The following is a 23990-nucleotide window of genomic DNA, read 5'->3' on the forward strand; positions in this document are numbered from 1 at the left end:
CTTGGTTGACTTCTAACAGGAAAGGCTCAAGGAATATGACGGTGATGTGAGAAGAGCAAGTTTTCACTGCCTAGGCAAAGGGCAAGAGTGATGTCGCAACAGTGTGTTTGTGTGATTGTGTCAACTAATGAAAAGAGAAAGACAAAGGAGTGTGACGTCTTTTTAATGCAAGCTTCAATACAAAGATTTGGATTGTTGTCACAACTTTGTGGAAAACCTCATCAATAGCTGTTGTACATGAAAGGTGTGGGTTACTGTCAGGAGAAAGAGGATGAGCATATGCTAAGTCTCTTGATGCAGGTGAACGGAAAGACCAGAGGACCCTTGACCGACTTCGTAATGAAAGGCAGGCTAAAATTGATGAGCTCAAAGAGAGAACTAATTACTACTTGACACAGCAGCTCATCCATGTATGTTCCTTTAGCATGGGCGAAAGCCTTCTAAATTATCTATCTCTGCATGCTTCTTGCTTTGAGCTTTCGGTTATCGCTAGTTTTGTTGTACAGTTTCCTGTTCATAAATCCAATCTGGACTCATGTATAATAGTTCTCGTACTCGTGTCAGAATTGTCTTAATGAGGATTCTAGCCATGACAGATACTTTTGTAAGTTTTATACACCTGACATTGCTGTCTGGCTGCAGAAATATGATTCTGATCCAGCAGCAAAAGAAGCTGCAGCAAGAGTTCTGGCTTCAAAGCTTGGTGTAGATGCCGGAATCAAGTTGTCATTTGAGACATCAAGCAGTGATGACAACAGGCTTGCTTTAACTGAGGCAAAGAGCCAAGATGTACAACTACCTGATTCGACTGGACTTAGGAGGCGGACAAAACACCAAAAGACCCCTAGCATAAGTCAAGTACTTTCTTCTGAAGGTCATACACTCAATGAGGCAATGACGGGACCTGGGAGGATGGGTCCATGGGAGCAGGGAATGGAAGTTGAGCAGCATGGACTAAAGGCCAGTGGTGGAGGGTGGGTTGCTCGTCTAGCTGCAATGCTAGTTGGTGAAGACCCAACTCAGTGTTATGCTTTGATATGTGGGAACTGCCACATGCATAATGGTGGGTACAGTTGCTCCCATATTCTCTTTATTATGTATTTCCATTCGCCATTATGATATTGATTTCATATCTTCAGTGTGTGCACGTATGTGTATGCGCTCATTAGGAAGACCCTTTCTATACAGGAAGGGGTCGTCCTAAACATTATCTTTTTGGTATTAAGTAGTATTAATGGCGTTGCAGGGCTAGCAAGAAAAGAGGATTTTCAGTACATAACTTATTACTGTCCCCATTGTCACTCCTTGAATGGATCCCATCAACCAGGAGATATTGGGGAAGGCAGCAATCTACTGGAGGCAAGTGCCAAGGAGGGAGGCTCTCAACAACTGAAAGATGATGCCTTTTTGGGGAAGGCTTCTGTAACAGGGATTGCTACTGAATCGGGATCCCCTGGGCATAATACTACCGTCTCGTGAATGGTCTAAATTTTATTGAATGCTAGTCTTCTGATTTTGGCCTTGATATGAAGTTGTTGTTCGCTAGCAGAGGTTTCCTCGAGCGTGGGAAGGTTATTTGTGAAGCCTTTGTGAGTGGCTTGGTTCTGTTGGTTAAATGCCCTGCCGAGAAAGGTTTAGAGTACAAAGAGAATGATGTGGCTTTGATTGAGGGATGTGAACATGGCCATGCCCACTGATTGCTGGTAGTGCCTGATCTTCAATTTGGCATCTGAAAGGATGAAGTTGGACACTCAAAAGCTCAACACAGAGTGGAAATTGTTCCCTCTAAAATCTAGGCAATATTCTTCACTTGATATTAACCTCAGCTGCTTTTGGTGGGGGACGTGTAAGCAAACTGGACTGTACGATTTGGCATCGGTATTGTCTCTATGCAAGATATTCTTAGAATCTCTTATGTTATGTTACTGGTATGTGAATATGCATTTAAAACTGTGCTTCATGCGTATATCACCTTCTTCACGTGTTGTGATTTTTGGAAGGGCTTGTGTGCTGCTCTCTCCACCCTCCTGTTTGGGATGACAAAAAATAAAGATCAAAGCTGTATAGAATGCATCAATCGAGGAGAGTGAGGTGGGTGATTTCACATATCCATTGAACAATGAATTTGAGCGAAGGCAGTGATATCGATTGCCATTCAACTCCTACGTATTTGCCTACAATGTCCAGACACTGTCCATTTTATCAGCAGCTGGAACTAAGCATGATGATTGGAACCTAAAATATTGGCATATTTTGTCTTGATATTCACAAATGTAGACATTTAAATACGGATCAAACACATATAAACAGTTCGGTACGGTTCATTTCAATACTTCACCATTCTTTTTGCGAGTTTGTAAGTATGTGTTATTGGTGTACAATCTATACGTATGTGGCATTCTTTTTATGGTAGCTCTGGTCATAACTGATATTGCGATTTCCGGCCCCGTCCAGCGGCCTTCTCTTCTGCACCTTCCTTTCCCCCCTGCTCATGGGCTGTGAGCCATCTGCATAGCCCGACAGCTTTTCCCTGTCCCGTTGGCCACAACATCGACCCCTGCTTGCAAGTGCGATTGATCTCCTCCAGACCTATGGCCCAGTCACCTTGCCCTCTCGATGATTTGTGTAGCAGTGCCAACGAGCAGTGAAGTGGCAGCATGGTTGCTGTATCTGTTGCGCCTTCTGTTTGCAGTGCCCTTCTCGTTGCACACCTCCACCTCTGCTGTGGACGATTTGTGCTCGACGTGGGTGTGAGCAGGGCCTGTTGACCAACTTGGTCTGTGAGCAGGGCTTATAGAGAGATGACCCCTTGCTCCATAGAGGTCCAGCTGCGGGTAAACAACCTTGCTAAGGGCCTAGGCTGGAGGCAAGGTTTGGTTCAAGACAAGGGTTGTGAGCATGGATGTTCAGGTCGTGAATGGGAGGTTTGGACTGTATTCAAGGTGGCATAATGCTGCTATTTCGGAAGTGCTGAACTGGATTCAAGGAGCAGCTTTTAGTTTGGATCATGATCTTGTTGGTGACTTTTTGGTCTGGCCACTAGGGCTCTGATGGCAGCTCCCTCAACCTCCTCAGCCATTCGGATCTCCCTTTCCTGGAATAAGCAGTAGATAGAATTCCTTTAGGACTGCATGCCCATTCAGAGTCAAGTTTGAGACTGGATTCAGGAAACTCTGGCACTAGAAGGTGACCATGGCAGAGGCGTCACTACCAAGGCCCTTGTGGAGCAGAGCCCCAGCTTCCTTGGCCCTTGTGGAGTTGAGCCCCATGTTCCAAGGTCCTTGTGAAGCAGAGCCCAATTTCTTCATACCTTGGTACCACGGTTTTATGGCAGACGACATGGAGATGACACATCATGTGTCGAGGTTTCTAGTGATGTTATGCTTCTCAAGGCTCTCGAAGGAATATAGAATCATTCGTTCTTCCATCGAGGCTTGCCTTTGAATTGTGCTAAGAGTCCCGGTCCACAATAACCTTGGTCCTTGTGGATGGTGGTGTTGCGTGGGGCAGGGTGATTGCAGAGTTCCTAGAGTTTTGCTCAAGGAGTTTCTTCTAGAGACCTTGGACAATGGTGAGTTTAGACAAAGGATCAAGGTTTTAGGAAACTAAACACAGTGTCTTAGGTGCAAATAGAAGGCGTAATACAAGTTGTGCCTCCCACACAGTCGAGAGGAGAGACGATAGGCCTCTCCGCACAGTCAAACAAAAACACGAGTCTTAGACCCCTCGGGTTAAGCCTTTCGAGGGGGATTGGACTCGTGTGGAACGTAAGAAGTTGAACAAGTTGTAAAGAATCGAAGATGCCATGCACATCCTTGACAGCCAGTGAGAATGAGGTCTCTTCCAACCTCAGGACGTCCTCGGACACCTCAGCATATTGTTCCCAATCGATTGATGAGACTCCTCTAGGGCCTTGTGTAGGTTGAGGTACCCTTGGTCCCTCTATTACCATCATTTGTCTCATCTCCTTGGCCTTCCTTCCCCCTTCAATCCCACCCCCAGTTGCCTCATCAAACCCTTCCCTTTGCCTTATTCTCCTCCTTCCCTTTTGCAACCTCTCATTGCCCTTTTAATGTAGTTGGTGATCACACTCACCACCAGCCTTGTAATCCTTCCTTTTCCTAGCTTTGACTTTGACTCCTTCCCTTTTCTTGTGTCTCAAAGAGCCCACCATCCTTGCTTAGGCCATTTGCTCGCTTTGGCCATAGCTCGGCTTCCTTGTCTCAATTCCAACTTGTATCTTTACAAAGCCATGATGTGGTCCCGTTAGTACCGCAGCACGAGACTCTTCTCCATCTCTGTCCTAGGAACGGAAGCCTTATCCAAGATAGTCTCTCTCAAGAGGATTACCAAAAAGTGCGAGAGCCAAAAAAAGCGAGTGATACAAAACAATTAAAGATTTTATAAATCTCCTATTTGAGTAGCAAAAAATTATAATTTATTTAAAATTTCATATGTTTCCTTAATGCTAGACAGATAAATATGCATATAACTTTAAAGATAGTAACATTAATTTCACATTCCCCATAAGAGAGAGGGCATGTTTCATTGTTAAGTCATCATTGGTAACAAAGATAATCTCTACTACAATCAAGTTTTCTCTTTTTACCATAGTAATTGAGATCATCAATGCAACCTTTGAGGTGAGGCTTTTCCAAGGACCTCTTGAATGGATTAGTCTACATTTCATGCAAATGTAAATGCTTAGCTTTATTAACTCTATTCACTCTTGGAACAAAAACCATGTTCTTTGTTATTGAAAAAATAAAACATCTCTCTCCAATGATTCACTTTTACATCTTATTAGTCCAATCGATGTAACAAAGTGATTATAAATTGGTGCATGAAATTTTACTCGATGGTGCAATAAGACATGATAATCATCTAAATCATGCCTTGCTATTTGATTTGATATGTAATATGATCCCATTTGGACTTGCAAATCAAAAGATGCAAGGATGTGAAAAAATCATCATTTGGGTTAAAACTGAGAGCGTGTTAATGCGCTCCTTGTTTTGGTCCAAAAGGCGACATTTTCACATCCCTGTATCTTTGTAAGTTATTAAAATTTGGTTGTTTTGGCCTAAAAGATGAGTTTTGGACATCCCTGCATCTTTTGATTGTCAAATCCAAATGGCATAATGTTATATATCAAATCAAATGACAATATATGAATATCATGCCTTTTTGTACCATCTAAAAAAATTATGCGCATCAGAATATATGCATTTTTGATTGATTTGTTGTATTAAATTTAAAGCAAGGTTTCCCATAATAGGGAGCAAGAAGACACTTTCTATTTTGATTTTTTTTAAAAAAGCTAAAATTTAATATCCTTTGCACTTGGGGGTTCACTCTTAATAAACCCAGAAAGCACCAGGGGGTTCACCCTTGTAAGTGTTCACATTTTCAATCTTAAAATTGTGAAACCTCTTCATAAATCTACATATTTAAATTACATTAAGTTGCTATTTTATAAATCCCATCATGTATATAAATGGCATTAAGTCTCCCCATTGAAAGGATACCCCTCAGTACACTAAAGTGCTATGTTACATGTTTATGAGTGACCTCCAGGGTAATTGCCAAACTCAAATGGGGTCACGTTCTTAAATTTTGACTATTCAATTTAAAGAAATGTGACACATAACCCCCCTTTTGACTACTTTCTACTTCAAGCAATTATTTTATGGGTCACTTACATTCTTTCTTTGCTTGGTTGATTTTTCTACCGCTTTAACAAATCCTCACTCGCTTTTTTGCTTTATCAACTCTCTCCTCTCAAAAGGGGGGATCCTATTAGAGACATTGTGAGCAATTACCATCCCTTTTGGGGCTTTATTTTGGCAGTCGTAAGAGAGGATTAATAGACCCCCTCTATGATGCGGGGTCAGATGTTCCGCATGATGGATTAGTAGTTGGGGTGAGGGAAAGAGCTTTGGATTACCCATGGTCAGATGGTCACCTTTTAGTTTACTGTTTGAGAGAGACAAGGGTTGGGTATAGTCGCCATGATTATGAATAGTTATAGTAGCTAGTGAATCTATGCATTAGTGGGCTAGGAGTGGGGACCTCCTCGATGATACAATTGGTCTTGAAGGTGGAGCCGATCATGACTTTGGTGCATTGTCACACGTGCAAACTACTCGTCTTGAATTTCTAGAAAATCCACGATTGTTTTACTTATAGGAAGGCCTTGTTTGCCACCCTCCCCATGACCATGGTGAGTTGGAACTTGCATGGCCTAAATGATCATGCATGTCGTTAGCCATAATAGCTAGGCATGTTAGATGGGGTTGACGGTCGACAAATATCTATAGATTGTTGGCGAAATTGAGCTCATTTTGAAGTTTTTGCCGTTTCTTGCACAGATTAAGTTCAAATCTGTGCAACATTTTTGGTACAATCGGAGTAAGGACTTTGATCAGTTACCCTTACACCTGAAATGGAGATGTAGCTTGAATTTGCTTCAGGATAACATATGCTAAGCTTTGTTGCCGTAGCACCCTATGGCTAGAACCTCTAACCTATTACACCATCTTGCCCATGTTGTCAATGTTGGGAATGGGTTCCGTGAAGAACTAATTGAAGATTCAATGCAAAGTCTTGTTGAGGTTATTCCTGGTGACCCCTTGTACTATAATTTTAAGTGTGCATGCAACAAAAATCAATCTCACTACATAGAATGATCCTCTCCATTGAATCTCCTTTGTACTATAGAGAAACAATGAGGCTAGTTTGACAATGTGTCCCATGTTGATGCATAGATAGTCAAAACCATAACAATCCGTGAAGGTTTGATCTTAGCAGTTGGCCTTTTACTTTGGTGAGGAAGGTTGCAAAGACCTCACGGGTCTATGAGTCAAAGTACAAACACCAAAAAGTGACTACATTTGGATAGCTAGAGAATCAAGGAGTGCACAAGACTCAGCTCCTCCCTTGTGATTATAAGCCCTAGCTGCATTCTAATACTTTCATAAGGTGGTCTTTGTAACATCAATTAAAGAGTGAGAGTCTTTGGTTTCGATTTAAGTCCCTAATCAATGCTTGCCCATCTCAATAAACTACCCATTTGCTTGCCTTGCATGTTTCCTTTACTTGGTGAGTTTACTGTTTCTTTGCTTGAGCTAGATCGGAGTGAGCTCCTCAGATATCCGAAACTCTTGCTACCCTCCCTCTGCTGAAGTAGACTTGTTCTTGTGTGCCAACCGCCCTTTGAAGTAAACTTGTGCTTGTGTGCCATCCCTTTGAAGTAGACCTATGGTTGTATGCCATCTTAACTGATATTGCATATACTGTTTTTGTCCCATTCAGCTTGTGGTACTTGCTTCTTAGGACATACGATTATGTCATCCATGTATTTCTCCTCGTCATCATGAAGGCATCATCTTTCAGTCCCCCAATGCGCAAGATCGTCTTATTACGTGCTTTGGTTTCTTGCTCCTTGGAAATGATCCTTGTCATAAAATGGATGTTCATGATGACTGAAGTTTTTATAAAGGTAGCATTAGGGGAGATTGTGAGTCAAAACGGGCCTCATAAGGATTTGATTAAGAAAATGGTAAACTTCCTAATCCTCAAGCTAAAAGGCCATGGTAAGCTACTCTTAATGGATGGATTTTATTATTAATAAAGAGAGGAAACGTGTCAGGTACATTCAGATGCATAGTCTTTGATTTGAATGCATAGAGATTCATGAGATAATCATGTTTAATCCCAAATGGTGAACCTTGATCTAATCTAATGCTTTGCATGACACGCCTAATCTATACCCTACGATTCTACTTCTTAGTATTGTCATCCATAGGGTCGCATGGAATGCTGACTTCCCACCATAGATTCTCACGACATGTGACTTTTTTCACCCGTTGGATCCTCAAAGGAGCTAACGGCTTGTGATTAGTGCCCCTGCTCAACCATTGGATCCTCAAGGATTCAAGGGCATGCAAGTGGAACGTAAGCATTAAGTGTTGCACGCAGCATGTGCGCCATGTGACATTGGTCCAAGAGGATTGTGGATCTGTGCACACCATGTGGCATGATCTTGAGACTGCCCACTGTACAGTTAATCAGGTCATTAGATCTAATGTAGATCTAATGGTCCAAATCAAATTTTGGCACAACTAAAGGAGCAATTATCCACTCTATTAGAATCGTTGGATCATGTGTGATCAACGGTTATGGTGGAGAGAAATCGGGACCCTTGATGCTCTTGGATAATCTAATGGCCATGATTATTTATGATTTCCCTTTACGATGGTGAAAGGGGCAAAAGTTCTTACAATCATTTCCTTCCACTAATGAAGAGGAGGAAATTTTCCTCCATTCTTGAGCCTTTTCGTTGGTGCATTGCCAATATTTTCATTAGCTCCTTAAGTAAAGGGCCCTTTTTGACTCCAAATCTCCCCTAATGGGAGGCTGGTAAAATTTTGACAGCGTTTTGGTAAGTAGTAGAGACAATAAGATGATGGGATCACCCTTTCTTCTTAACACAATGATAGGCAAATTTTAAGGACCCCAATTTTGAACTGCTAGAGATAGGAACTAGGTGGAACTAATACTATTGTACACCTTAGGTCATGTTTTGCATGCTAGGACTAGATTTTTGTTTGCACAAAAATAGGAATTGACTGGTTTTTGTGGAATTGATGGTAGATAGGCCCGTGGATGTGAGCATGGAGATTAAAAATGTAGTCACACCTCCCTAAAAAAAGTAGCAATCACAATTTTTGTGAAATTTTTTGATTTGTAACTTGGATTTAAGAGTTTTTGTTATCATTGCGAAGGTAAGATTGAGATCTACAGCTTTGTAGAAGCAGTCAGGGTCTAAATTGGCAAGAAAGAGAGTCAAAAACTCAGAATATAATAGAAAACTAGTTTTCGTTGAAAAAGGTGTAGGGAAGTTGACATTTTTGAGGAGCAAAGGAAGGTGTGAGTGTCTTGGGATTGAAATAAGGGTGGTGCTCCTACTTTGCACCATGGACTCTTCCTTGTGTATGAGAGTCCCATTTGATCGTTATTCTTGTTTGCAGAAATGGAAAGTAAAAGTGTGGGTTGTAGAATTCATGATTGTTATTAGGTGTATTGATGAAATATATGAGTTATTGGCGGGTGAAACCAACCTTAATGGTCCTAGGCACTCTTTAAACAAAGTCGCAGTAGTGCTAGCTCCCGGAAAGAATTCACAATCGTTCTAGGCGACTGAAAAAGAAATCGCAAGAGGTTATCCCTCTTTGGGCACTCACACATGCAAATGATACAAGATGTTGGAGCAAGAGTAAATCCCAATTTAGCCTAGAGGAGAGAGAGTTGATTCACATTAAGATAGAACTCTGGGAGTGGGGGAGAGAAGACAAAACGCCACGCTAGGGCCCAAAAATAAGGGCTGGACCCCCTCGAAGGTCTTTATTGCAATAGAATAATCCTTTGCACAACTGGCTCTTGAAAGAGCATAGAGTTGAGTACAATTCTAAATACATTTGGGAGGCTTGGGGCCTTTTTTTTAATAGACTTGACGTAGCAAAAAGCTAGGCCTTGCAAAAAGCTATGCCTTGCTTTCTAAAAGCCACTTTTAATAAAATCCAAGCTTTCAGGCTTCCTTGTTCTTGCTTGAGAGCCTCGTGGGACTTGCTTTTTGGGTCCTTTTTCCCCAATCTTGGGTCCTTTTTGCACTCTCTTAGGTCCTACACATTGCTCAAACAAATTGCAACATTTTAACCCATTAGAGGTTAGCGAAATGCATGCATTCCTAGTTATTAGACTATTTCTAGTCCCTTGTGGGCGTCCCCACATTTCTCTTTTTACCAATGCAAGGCAGTAATAAAACTTATTCTTGGTTAACCAACTTCACCATTCTTTGACCGAAGTCAATTCTAATAAAGATTACTCTTTATTTTCTTAGGAGAAATCCCAAATGGTGACATCCCCTCAGCTTCTAAATAGTTTTTCTCAACTAAAAAGCTTTTTGATACAACTGTAGAACTTGAGGATACTCTGAGAAGAATTCCTCATCTAGCCACTTGGCATCAAGTGCCGAATAGTTCTTAAACTTAACAAGGTATCTATGGATAACCTTGCCTCTGGGTCCTTTCTCTTATATATGAGATACAATTTATTTTAATTGGAGGATCTCCTCCATCTCTTCCACCTTAGGTGGCTCTTCTTGAACTGGTTTTGTGGGTTTGGGGCCTTGATACTTCTTTAGAAGACTCAAATGAAAAGCATTGTGAATCTTCCAAGTCTTGGGTAGCTTTAGTCGAAAAGAGACTTCATTTATGGACTCACTAACTCTGAATGGCCCATAATACATGGGAGAAAACTTTGGTATACCTCCTATTTTCCTTTCATATTTCTGAGCCGTGCTTTTTCAAACTTTAGTGGCACCCAGTCTCCTTCTTGGAGATTCATCTCTCTCTGGTGCTTGTCTGTTGCCTTCTTTTTTTTTTGTTGAGATCTTTCAATTGCTGTTCGAACTTGAGAGAAAGCTATATCTAAGTCTCAGACATACTCGTCGGCTATAAATATCGCGTCCTTTGTTCTAAAGAACTTCAAATGGAGCTTTTCCTGTGGAGCTATGAACATTGTTATTGTCTGCAAATTCCATAAGAGGAAGATACTTTCCCCATTCGACCTTTTGGTTAAATGCATAACACTTGAGAAGATCCAATACCGTGGAATTGGCATTCTAACCTTGTCCATTTGACTGAGGATGAAAAGAAAAGTTCAACTTCATACCCATACTATCAAATAATGTTGTCTAGAATAAACTAGTCATCCTGGGGTCTCGATCACTAAAAATTGACCTAGGCATCCCGTGGTGCTTGAAAATCTGTGCCAAAAACAATCTGGCCATGTGGTATGCCTTAATAGTTTTTCTTACTCGAATAAAATGGTCCATATCCCATCATACCCGTATCTTAATCTAGGAAGATCAAAGATGAAATCCATGGCGATACTTTCCCATGGTCCTTGCGGTATGGGCAATGGCATGAGATGTCCGGGGGTCTTGTGCCTATCATACTTTGCCTTTTTGCATGTAAGAAATTCAATTACAAACTTGTGAATGTCTTTTTGTATATTTGGCGAAAGAAAGTGCCTATAAGATCTGAAAATTCTGTCCATCATATGATTGAAAGTGGCTGGTGCATTGGTAAGCCCAAAAGGCATCACAAAAAACTCATAAAGCCCAAAAGTGGTCCAAAAAGCTGTCTTATCGACATCTTGTAGGTGGATCCTTATCTGACGATATCCACTTTTTAAGTCAATACGATAAAATATCATCTATGCAAGGGATTGGAAAGCTGTTCTTGACAGTCATTTTATTAAGAGCTCTATAATCCACACACATATGATAAGAGCCATCCTTCTTTTGAACTTAGAGCACTGGTGAACAAAAGGTGAGGAGAACAGGGCCTCATAAGTCCTTTGGAGAGTAAATCCTATACCTGTGCCATAATTTCTTTAGTTTGGGCTGCGCTCACACGATAAGATGTTCGATTTGGGGGCTCACTTCTTGGAAGGAGCTCTATAACATGATCTTCAAGTTGTTCTGGAGGAAGCTCTCCTGGTAGAGAATCTGAAAAACAATCTTTGAAAGATTCTAGAAGCTGGAATTTTTCTTTTTCTAAAGGACTTATTCCCACTTGAGGTTCACCCTCTTTAACAACGACCATATATGCAAAAATTGCAGACTTTATTGATCCACAGCAATGGAAATATTTGATATAACTAGAATGGTCTCACCTTTTCCCTTGGCTATTATGATGCACAAAACTGAGAGTTCTTGCTGTAGAGTCAAGAACTACCTCCTTTCTATGGAACCACGGCATACTAAATACACAACATAGCATCATAATGCTTGAGAGGTGAAACATAAAACTCTTCGTGGTGTACATAGTTATGTACATGAATTTCAAGCTTTCCAATCAAAGGTGTGACTTTGATGGGATCTCCTTCAAAAACATGCTTTGCATCCAAAGATAATCCCAATTCTTTTGTCTTCATTCGTAGCCTTAAAGCTAGATCATCTGAAATGGTACCTCCTATTTTAAAAAAAATTGCAGTATTCTAATCTCTCACTTTACCCCACACGAGGAAAAGCTCTCGGTTTCCTAAGTTTGAAGTTCTACTGGACATATCTGGAACTCCTCCCACCATTGGGACTTCTCCTAAGAAAATAAAGAGTAATCTTTATTAGAATTGACTTTGGTCAAAGAATGGTGAAGTTGGTTAACCAAGAATAAGTTTTATTGTTGCCTTGCATTTGTAAAAAGAGAATTGTGGGGATGCCCACAAGGGACTAGAAATAGTCCAAGAATTAGGAATGCATGCATTTTGATAACCTTTGATGGGTGAAAGTGTTGGAATTTGTGTTTGCAATGTGTAGGACCCAAGAGAGTGCAAAAAGGACCCAAGAGAGTGCAAAAAGGACCCAAGATTGGGGAGAAAAGCACCAAAAGTAGGCCCCACAAGGCTCTCAAGGAAGGACAAGAGGGCACCTCTTTAAAAGAGTGCCCACAAGACTAAAAAGGTACCCAAAGCCTCAAATTTAGGAAGAAAATATTGAAATCTTGGGTTTTATGTAGAAGTAGCTTTTAGAAAGTAGGACCTAGGTTTTTGCTAGGCCAAGTCTATGAAAGAAAGGCCCTAGATGTATTCGGGGTTCCAACCCTTATTTATGGGCCCTGGTGTTTTGTCTTCTATCCCCCACTCCTAGAGTTCTATCTTATTGCGAATCAACTATCTCTCCTCTGATTTATTCTAGCTCTCTCTCCACTTACATCACAAACTTTGACATGTATAAGTCTCTCTTCCGGGATCTTCATAGGACAATGAGCTCCTAACATCGTGAATGCTGAGATTTGTTCGGGAGAAGCGTATCAAATGTATGCTCCTTAGTGGATTTTTTTGGCCCTATGGACTACAAGAATAAAGGAGTTGGACTTCTTGAGCTTCTTCTTCCATCGCTATCGGCTGTAAATCTGTCCCAGAGAAGCGGAGAGAGACCTTGTAGATTTCAAAACTGTGAGTAGATTTTCCTTTGCTTGGAATGGATCTCTATCGAGGGCTTATGGTTTAGCTTGGTCCTCTAAGGCTTTGACTTAACGACCTTTTTAAAGGTTGCTTCTCAACTGTGGAGTCTTTATGGTCGTTCATCAGCTGCATTGCACTTCTTCACGTCACATCATATTCTCCACGTCCAGCTCTCTCAGGATCGTAAAGCCTTGATATATGTTGAGACTCTATCGTCCCCTACTAGCGCAAGAGAAGGTAGTAGGTAGAACCCACTTTGCAGAATAACTACGACTAGTACGTAAAATCGTAACTAGCGTCAGACCAATCTAGCGCTGCATTGGCCGGTGTAGTTTGCCTTTCGATCGCTCTTCATCGTATCTTTTACTTGGATTTGCGCGAGTGTTGTGTACTATTTAATCCTTCTATGATGCTAAGCGATGACTCTAGATTAATAAGTTCATTCCGAAGCTTTGGCTGTTATATCACTAGGAGCTTCTCCATCTTGTCTTAATTTTACAGACCGTAGACCTCCTGATGCTTAACTGCAAGGAAGACATAGGTCCTTAGGACACTTCCTGGGCTGGCTCGTTTCCTTACGTTGATTGGTTGCTCGCCACCTCCCTCCTGACCAAGTTCCACACACCTTTTGCCAGTAAATAGCCTGTGCACGGACAGATACTATAGGAAATTAAGAGCTGTAGAATCTCTAAGCACGATCTAAGAGGCAAAAGACATATGTAGATACAACACAACGTCTGCTGGAGGTAGGTCTTCAAGTACGATTGAGCATTACGGTGCAGGCTTAGTAGTGAGATCAACGTTGGAGAGATTTGTGGAAGACGTGCATGTCCATCCCTTCATATTTGAGATACAGAGGGTCAAGCCACTGGATCAGTATACTTTGACTTGCATTAGGCCTGCTTGGACATGTGAACATTGCAGGAGGCTCCACTCCTTCATTTGCTTACGTTAGAGGTGGTTCTTCCGTTAGAGGTGACATTTAATGCATCTATGGCATTGGAATTTCGTTTCTTTTCATGGTGGACTCTTTCATTGCTACGACTCAGCCTATAGAATTCTTCATCTAGCTCTCATGCTCCGTTATCTTCCATGAACTTCGGAAACCTTTGTATGGAACATCATGTATACTTTCATCACTTGTATGAGAACTCTATAACAACCCTTGGAAAAAGGGAAAAGATATCCATGCTGTCATTGTTGGTATAGATATGAGCAAGGTGATGTGATAGGGACTGCCCTTGTCAATCTGTGTGGCAAAAGTGCTTGATATTGAGACTTCAAAAAAGACAATACACAAGAGCCTAAAAAATTGGTTAATGATACTATGCCACCCAATGCCCATAGCCCATGTCAGGCTAGTTCAACACTATTAAAGGCTGATCTTCGAGAAGTGCCAGAGTACTTCAAGGACTACACAAGTAGTAGCGTCCCATAGCAATGCCAAGGCTAGTAAGTCTCTTCATGGACAAAGGACAAAGGAAAGCTTACTTGTTCTTTACTATAAATGGGAGACATTTGCTGGCTAGTCTATCATTTCTAGTGAGATAAGAGGACTAAGTAGAGGAATCTTGTCTTTATAATGAAAGAGTGGGTAGTATGTGTTTAAGGTATGATCTTATTCCCCTCACCTACTCACTATTTCATGGAACGATTAAGGATATGGGTAAAATATCTATGCTTAAGGATATGGTTTTGGCCTCATGTCCTTTCACTAGTCTTTTATAAATCATAAGAAGGAGACCTTGATGTTCTTTTAAAAAATGATAATGGTGGGCTATTAATTCTTTCAGACTTATGTTTGGGATCATGACTATTTGATGGGAGGCCCTTATGGATTGTTTAGTCCTATCCTTGGCTCTAGCCTCCAATTAAGCCCAGAAGTATTCTTCCTCTATTGGCCATGTGATAGCCAGTTGTACTACCTATGTAGCAAGCCATAGTGTTGTCCTCATGGCAACATGCTTGATACCCATATGACATCCCACATGTCTACAAGATTGCTCATGTTTGTAGGAATTTCTGCAACCATCTCTAAGAACCCCTCTTTAAGGAGCGAGAGAGCTCCATCTAGAGCCCTCTTGGTCTCTTAAAATTCTTTAATGCATAGGCTACAAGCCTACGACATTGGTTTTGGTAAGATGATGTTACGTGCTGAAGAAAAACTTTCATCTTTTTGTTATAGATACATTGCTTATTGTTTCTTTAGCCTTTGGAATTAAAAAGGGGTGTAAACATATGGATGATATCTTGCCCTTGTGGGGCATGAATTTTAGTGCAAGATCTTTTAGAAGCTACTCCAAGTCTCCTTCAAGATTATTAAGGTAGCCCTTTGTTGTCACTGTCTCTCCCATGTCCAAGTTCTGAGGGCGTTGGTCACCTACATTTGTGTCATTGCTCGTTGTAGCATAGGGCCTCGGGTCATATTTCGATGAGAGGTGTAGGCTAAAGCATGGAAAGCAGATCTCATGCACATGTGGGTGAGAAAGAGGACTTGATTACAATGACGGATGGAGGATCTCGCCTCCACGGGAGCTCAAGTGTTTAGAAAGGGGTTGCAGGGTTCAGAAGGGGGATAGGGTTGAGAGACATATTTAGGATTTCCAAGATCTAGGGAGATTTGCAGGGTTTAAGAGGAGTCCAGGGTTGAGGAGTGGAGAGCTAGTCTCCTTTGCGACTTCAAGGGGTAAGGGCTAAGGAGGACGGACAAGGGAGGAGGAAGTAGGAGAGGAGGAGGGAGGAGGAGGATGGGGACAAAGAGGAGGAGAAAGGAGGAAGATAGAGGGAGGAGGAAGGAGTACAAGGGTAAGGGCATGCTAGAATGGAGATCAATCACATAAACATGATAGTGAGCTTGAACACTGAATTCCAAAGAATGGAAGCTTCATTCCATTGAGAGAGATTTATACATGTTGATCTCTATACAATCCGTAGGTACCTCTAGGGTGGGACCTCTTTTGTAGGAGACCTTTTAGACGAGAGTCCCTCCACTTTTAGGAGGACCTCTTGGGTCTCTACACAAGTGGGGGAACCTCATGAGCCCCTACAAAAATAGGGGGACCTTTGAGTCTCTGCACAAAGTGGGGGATCTTTTGGGTCTCTGCACAAAGCGGAGGGATCTTTTGAGTCTCTACACAAAGTGGAGGGAACTCATGATCAGATCTTTTCTAGAGAGGATTTTGGCTATCCTCATCCTTTAAGATTCATCATACCATCTTTCAAGCTGAAGATATTACAGGAGGAGCTTTGTCGCTATTCTATACACACAATGATCTCATCGTTGTTACTCTAGATTGCACTTTTGCCCTTTTTTGCCATAGGGTTAACAACCTTTTGAGTCTCTACATAAAGGGGGGGACCTTTTGAGCCTCTACATGAAGTGAAGGGACCTCAAAAAGTATAGGCATTTAGTATTTCTCTCTCTCTCTAGATCGTGATTTTGCAAGTATGATTAGATCTTCTCCAGAGAGGATTTTGGCTATCCTCATCCTTTAAGATTCATCATACATGCTCAAGATATTACAAGCAAAGCTTTGCCGCTACTCTACACACACAATAATCTCATCGTTGTTTCGCTAAACTACACTTTTGGCCTTTGTTGCCATGGGGTTAACACCCTTGTCTTATGTTGAAGGTAAAACAGCTCCAGTAGTTAGTACCCTCCATTGTTTGTAGAAATCTCTACAACCTCATACTTTGGCAGAATATCAAACTCTTTCTAGTCCTCATTTAGATCATGCACGAGTAAATGGAAGGATCTCTAGCTTTCTCTCTGACATTTGATTGGTTTGCTCACATACCTATTTACTTTAAAGACACTATTTTACATTTGACATTCCATAAATCTTGAGTTAATTTTAAACATTTATAAATGTCAATCTTATGTTCATTTCTATAATATAAGAATGCCAAGATTTCTACTAATGTAGGTCTAGATAGAGTGACATGGATAACAATTGTGTGTAGGCATTGAAGCCTAGCTTCCACATATTAAATGAATTGTTCATTTGGTTGTGGTGGTGCTAGGTGCATTGTCATACCTCTCCATTGGATTTGCAAGGTATGGCAAAGGATGTTGGCAACTTGGAAGAGTACACTTGCATAACTTATGATGAAAGATATAGTACTCTCAAATTTTATTGTATACATTTACATTAACGTGTTGGATTAAAGTGAGAATTGTAAGGTGAACCACTAGGATAGCTTGTTTAATACAAAAGTTGTATTTTGAGTGTTTACCATTGGAAAAATTTTTAAGAGACTACTTCCTTGGATTCTCAACTTAAAAATGCAGCTTCAAGAAACTAGGAAATATTAAGACATGAACTAGCCTTAATGATTCTCGTTTCTGCACCTTCAAGAATTTACTCAATTGTGAACATAGTCTGATGAGGCAATGGCTATTGAGGGCCTTTTAAAGTTTTAACTAAGAATGTGGAATGGTGGAGATGTAGATTTATAGAAATAGTAGGTACCACACGTGCGCATGCACACACACACACACACACACACACACACACACACACACACAGACATAGACATAGACACAGACACAGACACAGACACAGACACAGACACAGACACAGACACAGACACAGACACAGACACAGACACAGACACAGACACAGACACAGACACACAGACACACACGCATAGACACAGACACACACACACACACACACACACACACACACACACACACAAAGAGAAAGAGAGAGAGAGAGTATATGCACATGAATTGGAATTATCCCTTTCTCTTAATTAGCCAAAATTGGCAATCAAATACAATTAGTTCATAGGTCACACTCTATCAAGAATGACCCTAACTCTTAGAACTCTAGGACTTTATATACTTAACATTTTTTGACATTTGTGATGGATACTACCCATTGCATTTACAACTATTTGCACCCACCATCAAAACGATGTAGATGCCATTACATTCTATCAAATTGCACTGACAAATTTAATCTTTGCAAATCCTATGCTTGCTACATTTTCCAAAGGATTCTAATAATTAGGGCTCTTAATCACCTTGTGTTGTCATGTAACACCATCTGTGGAGGATTAGGAATCTTGTTGATATGAGGTAGGAGCTACCTCTCATGTTGCCCTAGTCTTTACCAATTCTCTCTTTGATTAACAACTCACTTCACTGACTTTGCTCTTTAGTCCAAGCATTTGCCTTTGGCCTTAATTGAATCCTTGAAACATTATTTTAATGTTCAACATTGGCCCTGACTCTTCTTCAAGCCATGTCCTTATGGATTGGATGTAGATATTGAATACTTGTGGAACTAATGACACATGCTACCTATCCATCAAGGAATTGAGGGTTCATTGCATTCATGAAGAGCTCATAAATTGTCATCTCTGCCTCTGCAATGCATCATGTAGTAGATGTCCTTCCCCATGTTGAGACCCACGATCAAGTCATGTCTTCCTCTAGGGCCCTAGAGTGATAAAAGGGTGGCATGCTTTTGTAAGAAGGAGGTCCAATGATTTATCACACCTCCCAAATTTTCTTTCCCTTCTTTAGTTGTAGTTGCCTTCTTGAGTTGTAGCTTGATTTCTTGGTGCAATGCTTGCTTATTGTTGAGTTGCTGATTTTGCAAGCTTGGGCTCCACCCCTTCTTATCTGGTTCACTACAAGCATCACTTGTTCTCAAGTCGTAGGCACAATCATTTGTGGCAATTAGAATTAGGGCTTCAATTCAATGGGTTACTCCTTTGATAATACCTAGGCTCTTTCTTGCTGGTGTAACTCCTTGATTTATTTTTTCTTTCTTCATAGATTGCTCAACACTTTACTGCTTGAGCAACTCACTCCTCCTCTTCTTTGGCTGCTTGCTTATTTGCTTCTTTTAGGCTGCTTGGTATTTTGCTTTACTTAGAGCTTCTTCTCAGCTCCTTTAGCTACTTGGTCCTTTACTTTTCTCTTGGCAGTCCTAGCTTTGGACTTTTCTCCTTGGAGGTCTCCTTTAAAGTTGTTGCTAGGGTTGTGTGAGTGCCAATGGCTCTTGCATCACCTATGCCTTTGAGGTCTCTGTCTTTCCTCAACTTGGAATTCTTGGGAACCTGCAATCAGGTGAGCAGTTGTAGAAGTTCTTCAATTTGTTGTTGCAACTCATTGCAATGAGTTAGAGAGAATTCTTTAGTGAGCCATGCTTGGACTTTAATGAGACCATCTTTCATACTAGTACTTTGTCCTTGGCCTACTCACATTATCTTCAAGGATGCCAAGATGGGTTTGTAATTTTATGCGCACATTTGTTGCTTGTTGTTTCTTGTGCTTGAGATCTTTGAGTTTTTCATGTAGTGATGGTGCTTCAGTCTTTGCTTCATTGGCTTCGTGAATGGTGGCTACTCATTGGTTTATTTCATTCATAGCCTCATCTTAATTTTTGATCCTCCTGAAAGGATACACATTGATCTCAACAACTTGCTCTCTTCTTGACTCATTGCACCTTGTATTCAGTGACTTGGTTGGTGGAAATTCTCCAATATGTATCACATTAGGTTCATCGCCTATCGAGCCTTTAGAGAACAAGTGTCACAATATTGGGAGAGTTTCCCTTATGCACACATAGCCACATCAATTCTTGGAAGGGAGGCCATGGGACTTGTAGTGGAGACAATATAGTGATGTTGCTCAAGCTTCAGCTACTAGTTGATGCTCCAATGGGCCTATCTCCATGGTGTGGAATGGTTGTTTGGGCTTGCTTTGTCCCTTTTGCTTGTCTTCTGTCTGGTGGGGATGCTGTTTGATTCAGTGACCAGTTCCTCATCGTATCATTGTTCTTTTCCTTTGTTCGATTGATGGGGTGGCCACTCATTTGTTTCTCCTCTTTGGAATTTCTAGGAACGAATCATCCAAGATGTTTTTTTGCAAGGGTGGTGGTTTTACTCTTGGTTTCCTCCATGCTTCTTGCCAACAAAAAGAGGCACACACCCCCCTTGCTTGGATCTTTGCCACTTGATGCAAAGTCATGAGCTCCACCTAGTTCACTTCTTGTGCTTTCTTCTTCTGTCATCTTCTTGGCTAGCATTCATTATACAAATGTATCCAATGTCTTGGGTTGAATTAATTCTCATGAATATCATAAGAAAGTGTTTTCTCATTTTCCTTGTGATCATGCATCTTTGTCGAATAGCACACTACCAATAGGGTTGACAAAATCACCATCGATACAAGGCAACTAGAATACCTCTGCAACCTCTGCTTTGTTAATTGTGATGATGCATGGTATGTATATTATAGGAATTGATCAACTTGATGGCCATGCCCTAATTGAATTCCTTGTTCCATGGCAATTTGACAAAGTTATCAAGGCTGATTAATTGTAGCTAGTTGAGCAAATCCACTGGCCATTGGTGAATGGGGGGAGTATTGATTTTTGGGCCCTTTTCTCTACCTTTGACTTCTTTAGTGTAGGAACCTTTTTCCTTCATGTCCTTTTTCTTTGAGGGTTGGGTTGGTTTGAGGAGTGAGAGCTAGAGATTTCAGGTGGGGGGTTGGATGCTGTGGAGGCAAGGGCATCTTAATTACTCAAATGGCAAATGAGAAAAGTGAGCTCCCTTTCCTTGGAGGGTTTATATATGAAGGTGTCTATGGTTTATCACCATAATGGTATGTTAATTGTACCACCCTCTCATCTCTCTCTTTTCCATAATTAGGTCTTTCCATAGGAAATTGTGGCCATTTAAGTCTGTACATTTATGGGAGTTTGTGATCAATCTTGGTACTTTCCCTCATCATGATTTTGCTTAATTGCATCATTGATATTAAGTTGATGTGTAATAGCTCTTTGGGGTTGTTCACAAAGTGACACTTTGAGATTACCTCAATAAATTTTGCCTAAAAAATTTGCACCTATGGCCAAAACAATTTGGCCTTCACTCCATTCATTTGCTTTGGAAATTTGTTTCCTTTTTGGTCCTCCATCATGATGGTACCATTGTGGAAGTATTTTTTATTTGGTATGGATGTATCTGCATCACCATAACTTTGGCTTCATTGGTCCTTGTGGTGCATTGCTTAGAAGTACAAGAATTTCATCTTTGAGGGTTCATCTCTTGAAGTGGTGACTATGGCATGCATTCCTCCTTTGTTGGAATATGCCTTGCATCTAGGCTACTTGGTCAGATTCATCCAATCACTTCTTGGTTCCTTCTTCTTGGCCATTCATGTGTTGTACAACCACACATAAGCTTAGCACAAGAAATTCCATTGTACGATTGCCGCTACAAGATAGAAAGAAAGCTAGAATGGGGTATGCTTCATTCTGACCTTGAATGTTGTTACCCCATAATGCTATTTGAAGAAAGGGATTTGAAGTGTTTTGGTGTTCATTCACCATCTTGTGGAGAATGATTTTGAACTGTTTCAAGATAGAAAGCAAGGTAGAATGAGGCATGCTTCATTCTAACCTTGAATGTTGTTAGCCCATAATGTTGTTTGGAGCAAGGGATTTGAACTATTTTGGTGTTCATTCACCATCTTGTGGAGGATCATTTTGATGACCTTGTTGGTTTGTTTGGCATGACCATTCACATATTGATATTATGTTGCTAATTTCTTTGCTGAATGAGGAATTTCTTCATCATTACAATGATGATCAAATTGATGAAGTGAAACCCCTTGGCTGGACATGATCTCAATGGGACACTCAAATCTATAGATGACCTTCTCTATTGATGGCCTACTTTCCTCACCCCTCACTGACCCATGTACCTGATGCTTCGAAGAAACAGTGCCAATTCTTGGTGAAGATGCCCTCTGTTGGACTCCTTAGGATGCTTGGTGCATGCACCTAGTTGGTGCAGGGGTTGAACATTTAGAAGAACTAATAGAGGGGATTTGGTGTTGCATGGAACACTGAGTCATAAAAAATGACAACAAAATCATGCAAACGACAAGTCAACTCCATTTTTGGAAAAAAACCCAAGAAATGTACATTTTTTTCAAAATTATAGGGGCAAAATATACACTTCATGTCAAACATTCTAACAAACTAGTACTTTTATGAAAAAAGATTACCTAAAAATATTACTTACATTTACTCCAAAACTCAAAAATGTATAGTATTATCAATTCAAAAAAGTGTTCTCTTCTTTAATTTGAAAAACATGACAAATTACAACGGAGAAGAAGCTGCTTCATTCAACTAAGAGAGTCATTAGAGCTTTTGCTTTAAAATACCAATAGTTTTCTATGGGAAGTGCTCATATATTTTTGACTCAAATCCATATACAAGTATTTCTAGATCCTACAAATTAAGCATGTTCGCACATTGATAAATTCCAATTTTTTTCTTTTGTCATGTTGTTGAAGTGCCTCTAGATCATAGGTTCTACATCCTACAAAATTAAGCATGTCCACACATTGATTAATTCCATTTTTTCCCCTTTTGTCGTGTTGTTTAAGCACCTCTAGAACATATGTTTCCTTAAGTGCATTTGTTGAAAGAATTTTTTATCAATTGACTTCCACATACGTAAACAACATTGCCCTCATGGATAAGTTTTTACCAATTTACATTTCTAGAATAATTATTGTACATAACATGCTATCGACAACTTGATAGTTGGTAAATTGATGTTACTTTGAGATCTAATGTAATTTGATGAAACACTTTTACATTGGGCTAGAGCATGGGCTAGAGCATTATCTTAAAAAACAACTTTTCTTTTTATACAAAGTTGATCAAATGATTAAATTTTAACTCATTTTCATATTAAGATGGGTAGGTATATATGGAGTCCATGACCATAGAAGAGGTTTTTTCAATGCAAACATTCTCTAGATTTAGATAGAAACTCAACAATTGAATTGGTCAAATTATAAGTGGTCATGATTACTAAAGTTTATCATTTAATCTATTTCAATATATTGGTTCGATTGGGATCTCTAGTCTTTGCAAAAAAATAGTTTTTAGTTTAAAAAGGCTAGATTTGGAAGGGTAAATATGATAGTAGCTGTCATTTTGAAAAATTGATGAAATTTTGGGTTTTGGAATCCACTTTGTTGATAAACGAATAAATTTTTTGCATTAAAAAAGGGAACTTTTGTTAACAAAAACAAAATTGTTATCCAAAAAAAGATGAATTTTGATTCATGAATGAACAAAATATCGGGCAAAAAACTTTATCATGTTAAAATTTCATCGATGGATTTTTTTTTTCCGTTCGATCGAAATTTCAATCTGTCGATGGAAATTTATTCCATCGATGAAATTTGGGATTCCAAAATCCAACGAGGTTCTCGAATCCCAAATTTCATCAGTAGAATAAAATTTCAATCGATGAATTTCTTTTCTATCGAATTTGGGATTTTGGAATCCTGCCAGATTTTGGAATCATGAATTTTATTGACGGAATAAATTTCCATCGATGGATTGAAATTTTCATCGATGGAAAGAGAATCCATCAAAAAGAATTTTTTGTCGATGAAAGTTTTACGTGATGATTTTTTTTGCCTTGTAATGGAATGAAATTTGCACTCATTCATGTTTGAAAATTTCCTTTTTCGAATGAAAAGTTTGTTTCATCAACATAATTTTTATCCATTCAACTTCATCTCAACAAAGTGGAATCTAGAATCCAAATTTACATGATTTTTAAAAATGATAATTGTTTCATCTTCATGATTCATCTTTAGATCAAAATAAAGTAACCCACTAAATTGTACTACTCACAATCATCTAAAATTTGACCATTCAGATATTTGATTTTATTTCTACATCTATCAAAATGTTTTATTTCAACAAGCCTCTTCTTTGGCTACGGACTACATATACCTACTTATCTTCCAAATAGATGCTTTAATCCAATAACTGGGATGAGCTTTATTGATTGGGATGAAGTTTTTGTAGAAGAAAAAGCACATTTTTGTAATTCTAAGTAAATCATGTATTACACTTAGAGATATATGAATTATTAATAATTTTAAAGAAAAT

At 39.9% G+C, this 23990-nt stretch overlaps 1 protein-coding gene across 2 annotated transcripts in view; it reads left to right on the plus strand.

Moving 5' to 3' along the window:
- Window positions 1-2020, plus strand: part of LOC147893561 (uncharacterized protein At2g24330-like) — a 34104-nt gene extending 32084 nt beyond the window's left edge. The window contains exons 4-6 of one of the 2 annotated variants that reach the window (XM_087386239.1): window positions 301-410; window positions 643-1063; window positions 1247-2019. In XM_087386239.1, coding sequence (XP_087242365.1) covers window positions 301-410; window positions 643-1063; window positions 1247-1479 — 764 coding nt within the window. In that variant the 3' untranslated portion in view covers window positions 1480-2019. Of the gene's footprint in view, window positions 1-300; window positions 411-642; window positions 1064-1246 lie in introns of both variants that reach the window. The other variant, XM_087386240.1, reaches the window with a different exon arrangement.
- Window positions 2021-23990: the final 21970 nt, after the last annotated feature.

The sequence above is a fragment of the Dipteris shenzhenensis genome, chromosome 15, assembly GCF_047967505.1.
Source record: "Dipteris shenzhenensis isolate YYH24624 ecotype China chromosome 15, Dip_SZ_1.0, whole genome shotgun sequence".
Taxonomy (NCBI): Eukaryota; Viridiplantae; Streptophyta; class Polypodiopsida; order Gleicheniales; family Dipteridaceae; genus Dipteris; species Dipteris shenzhenensis.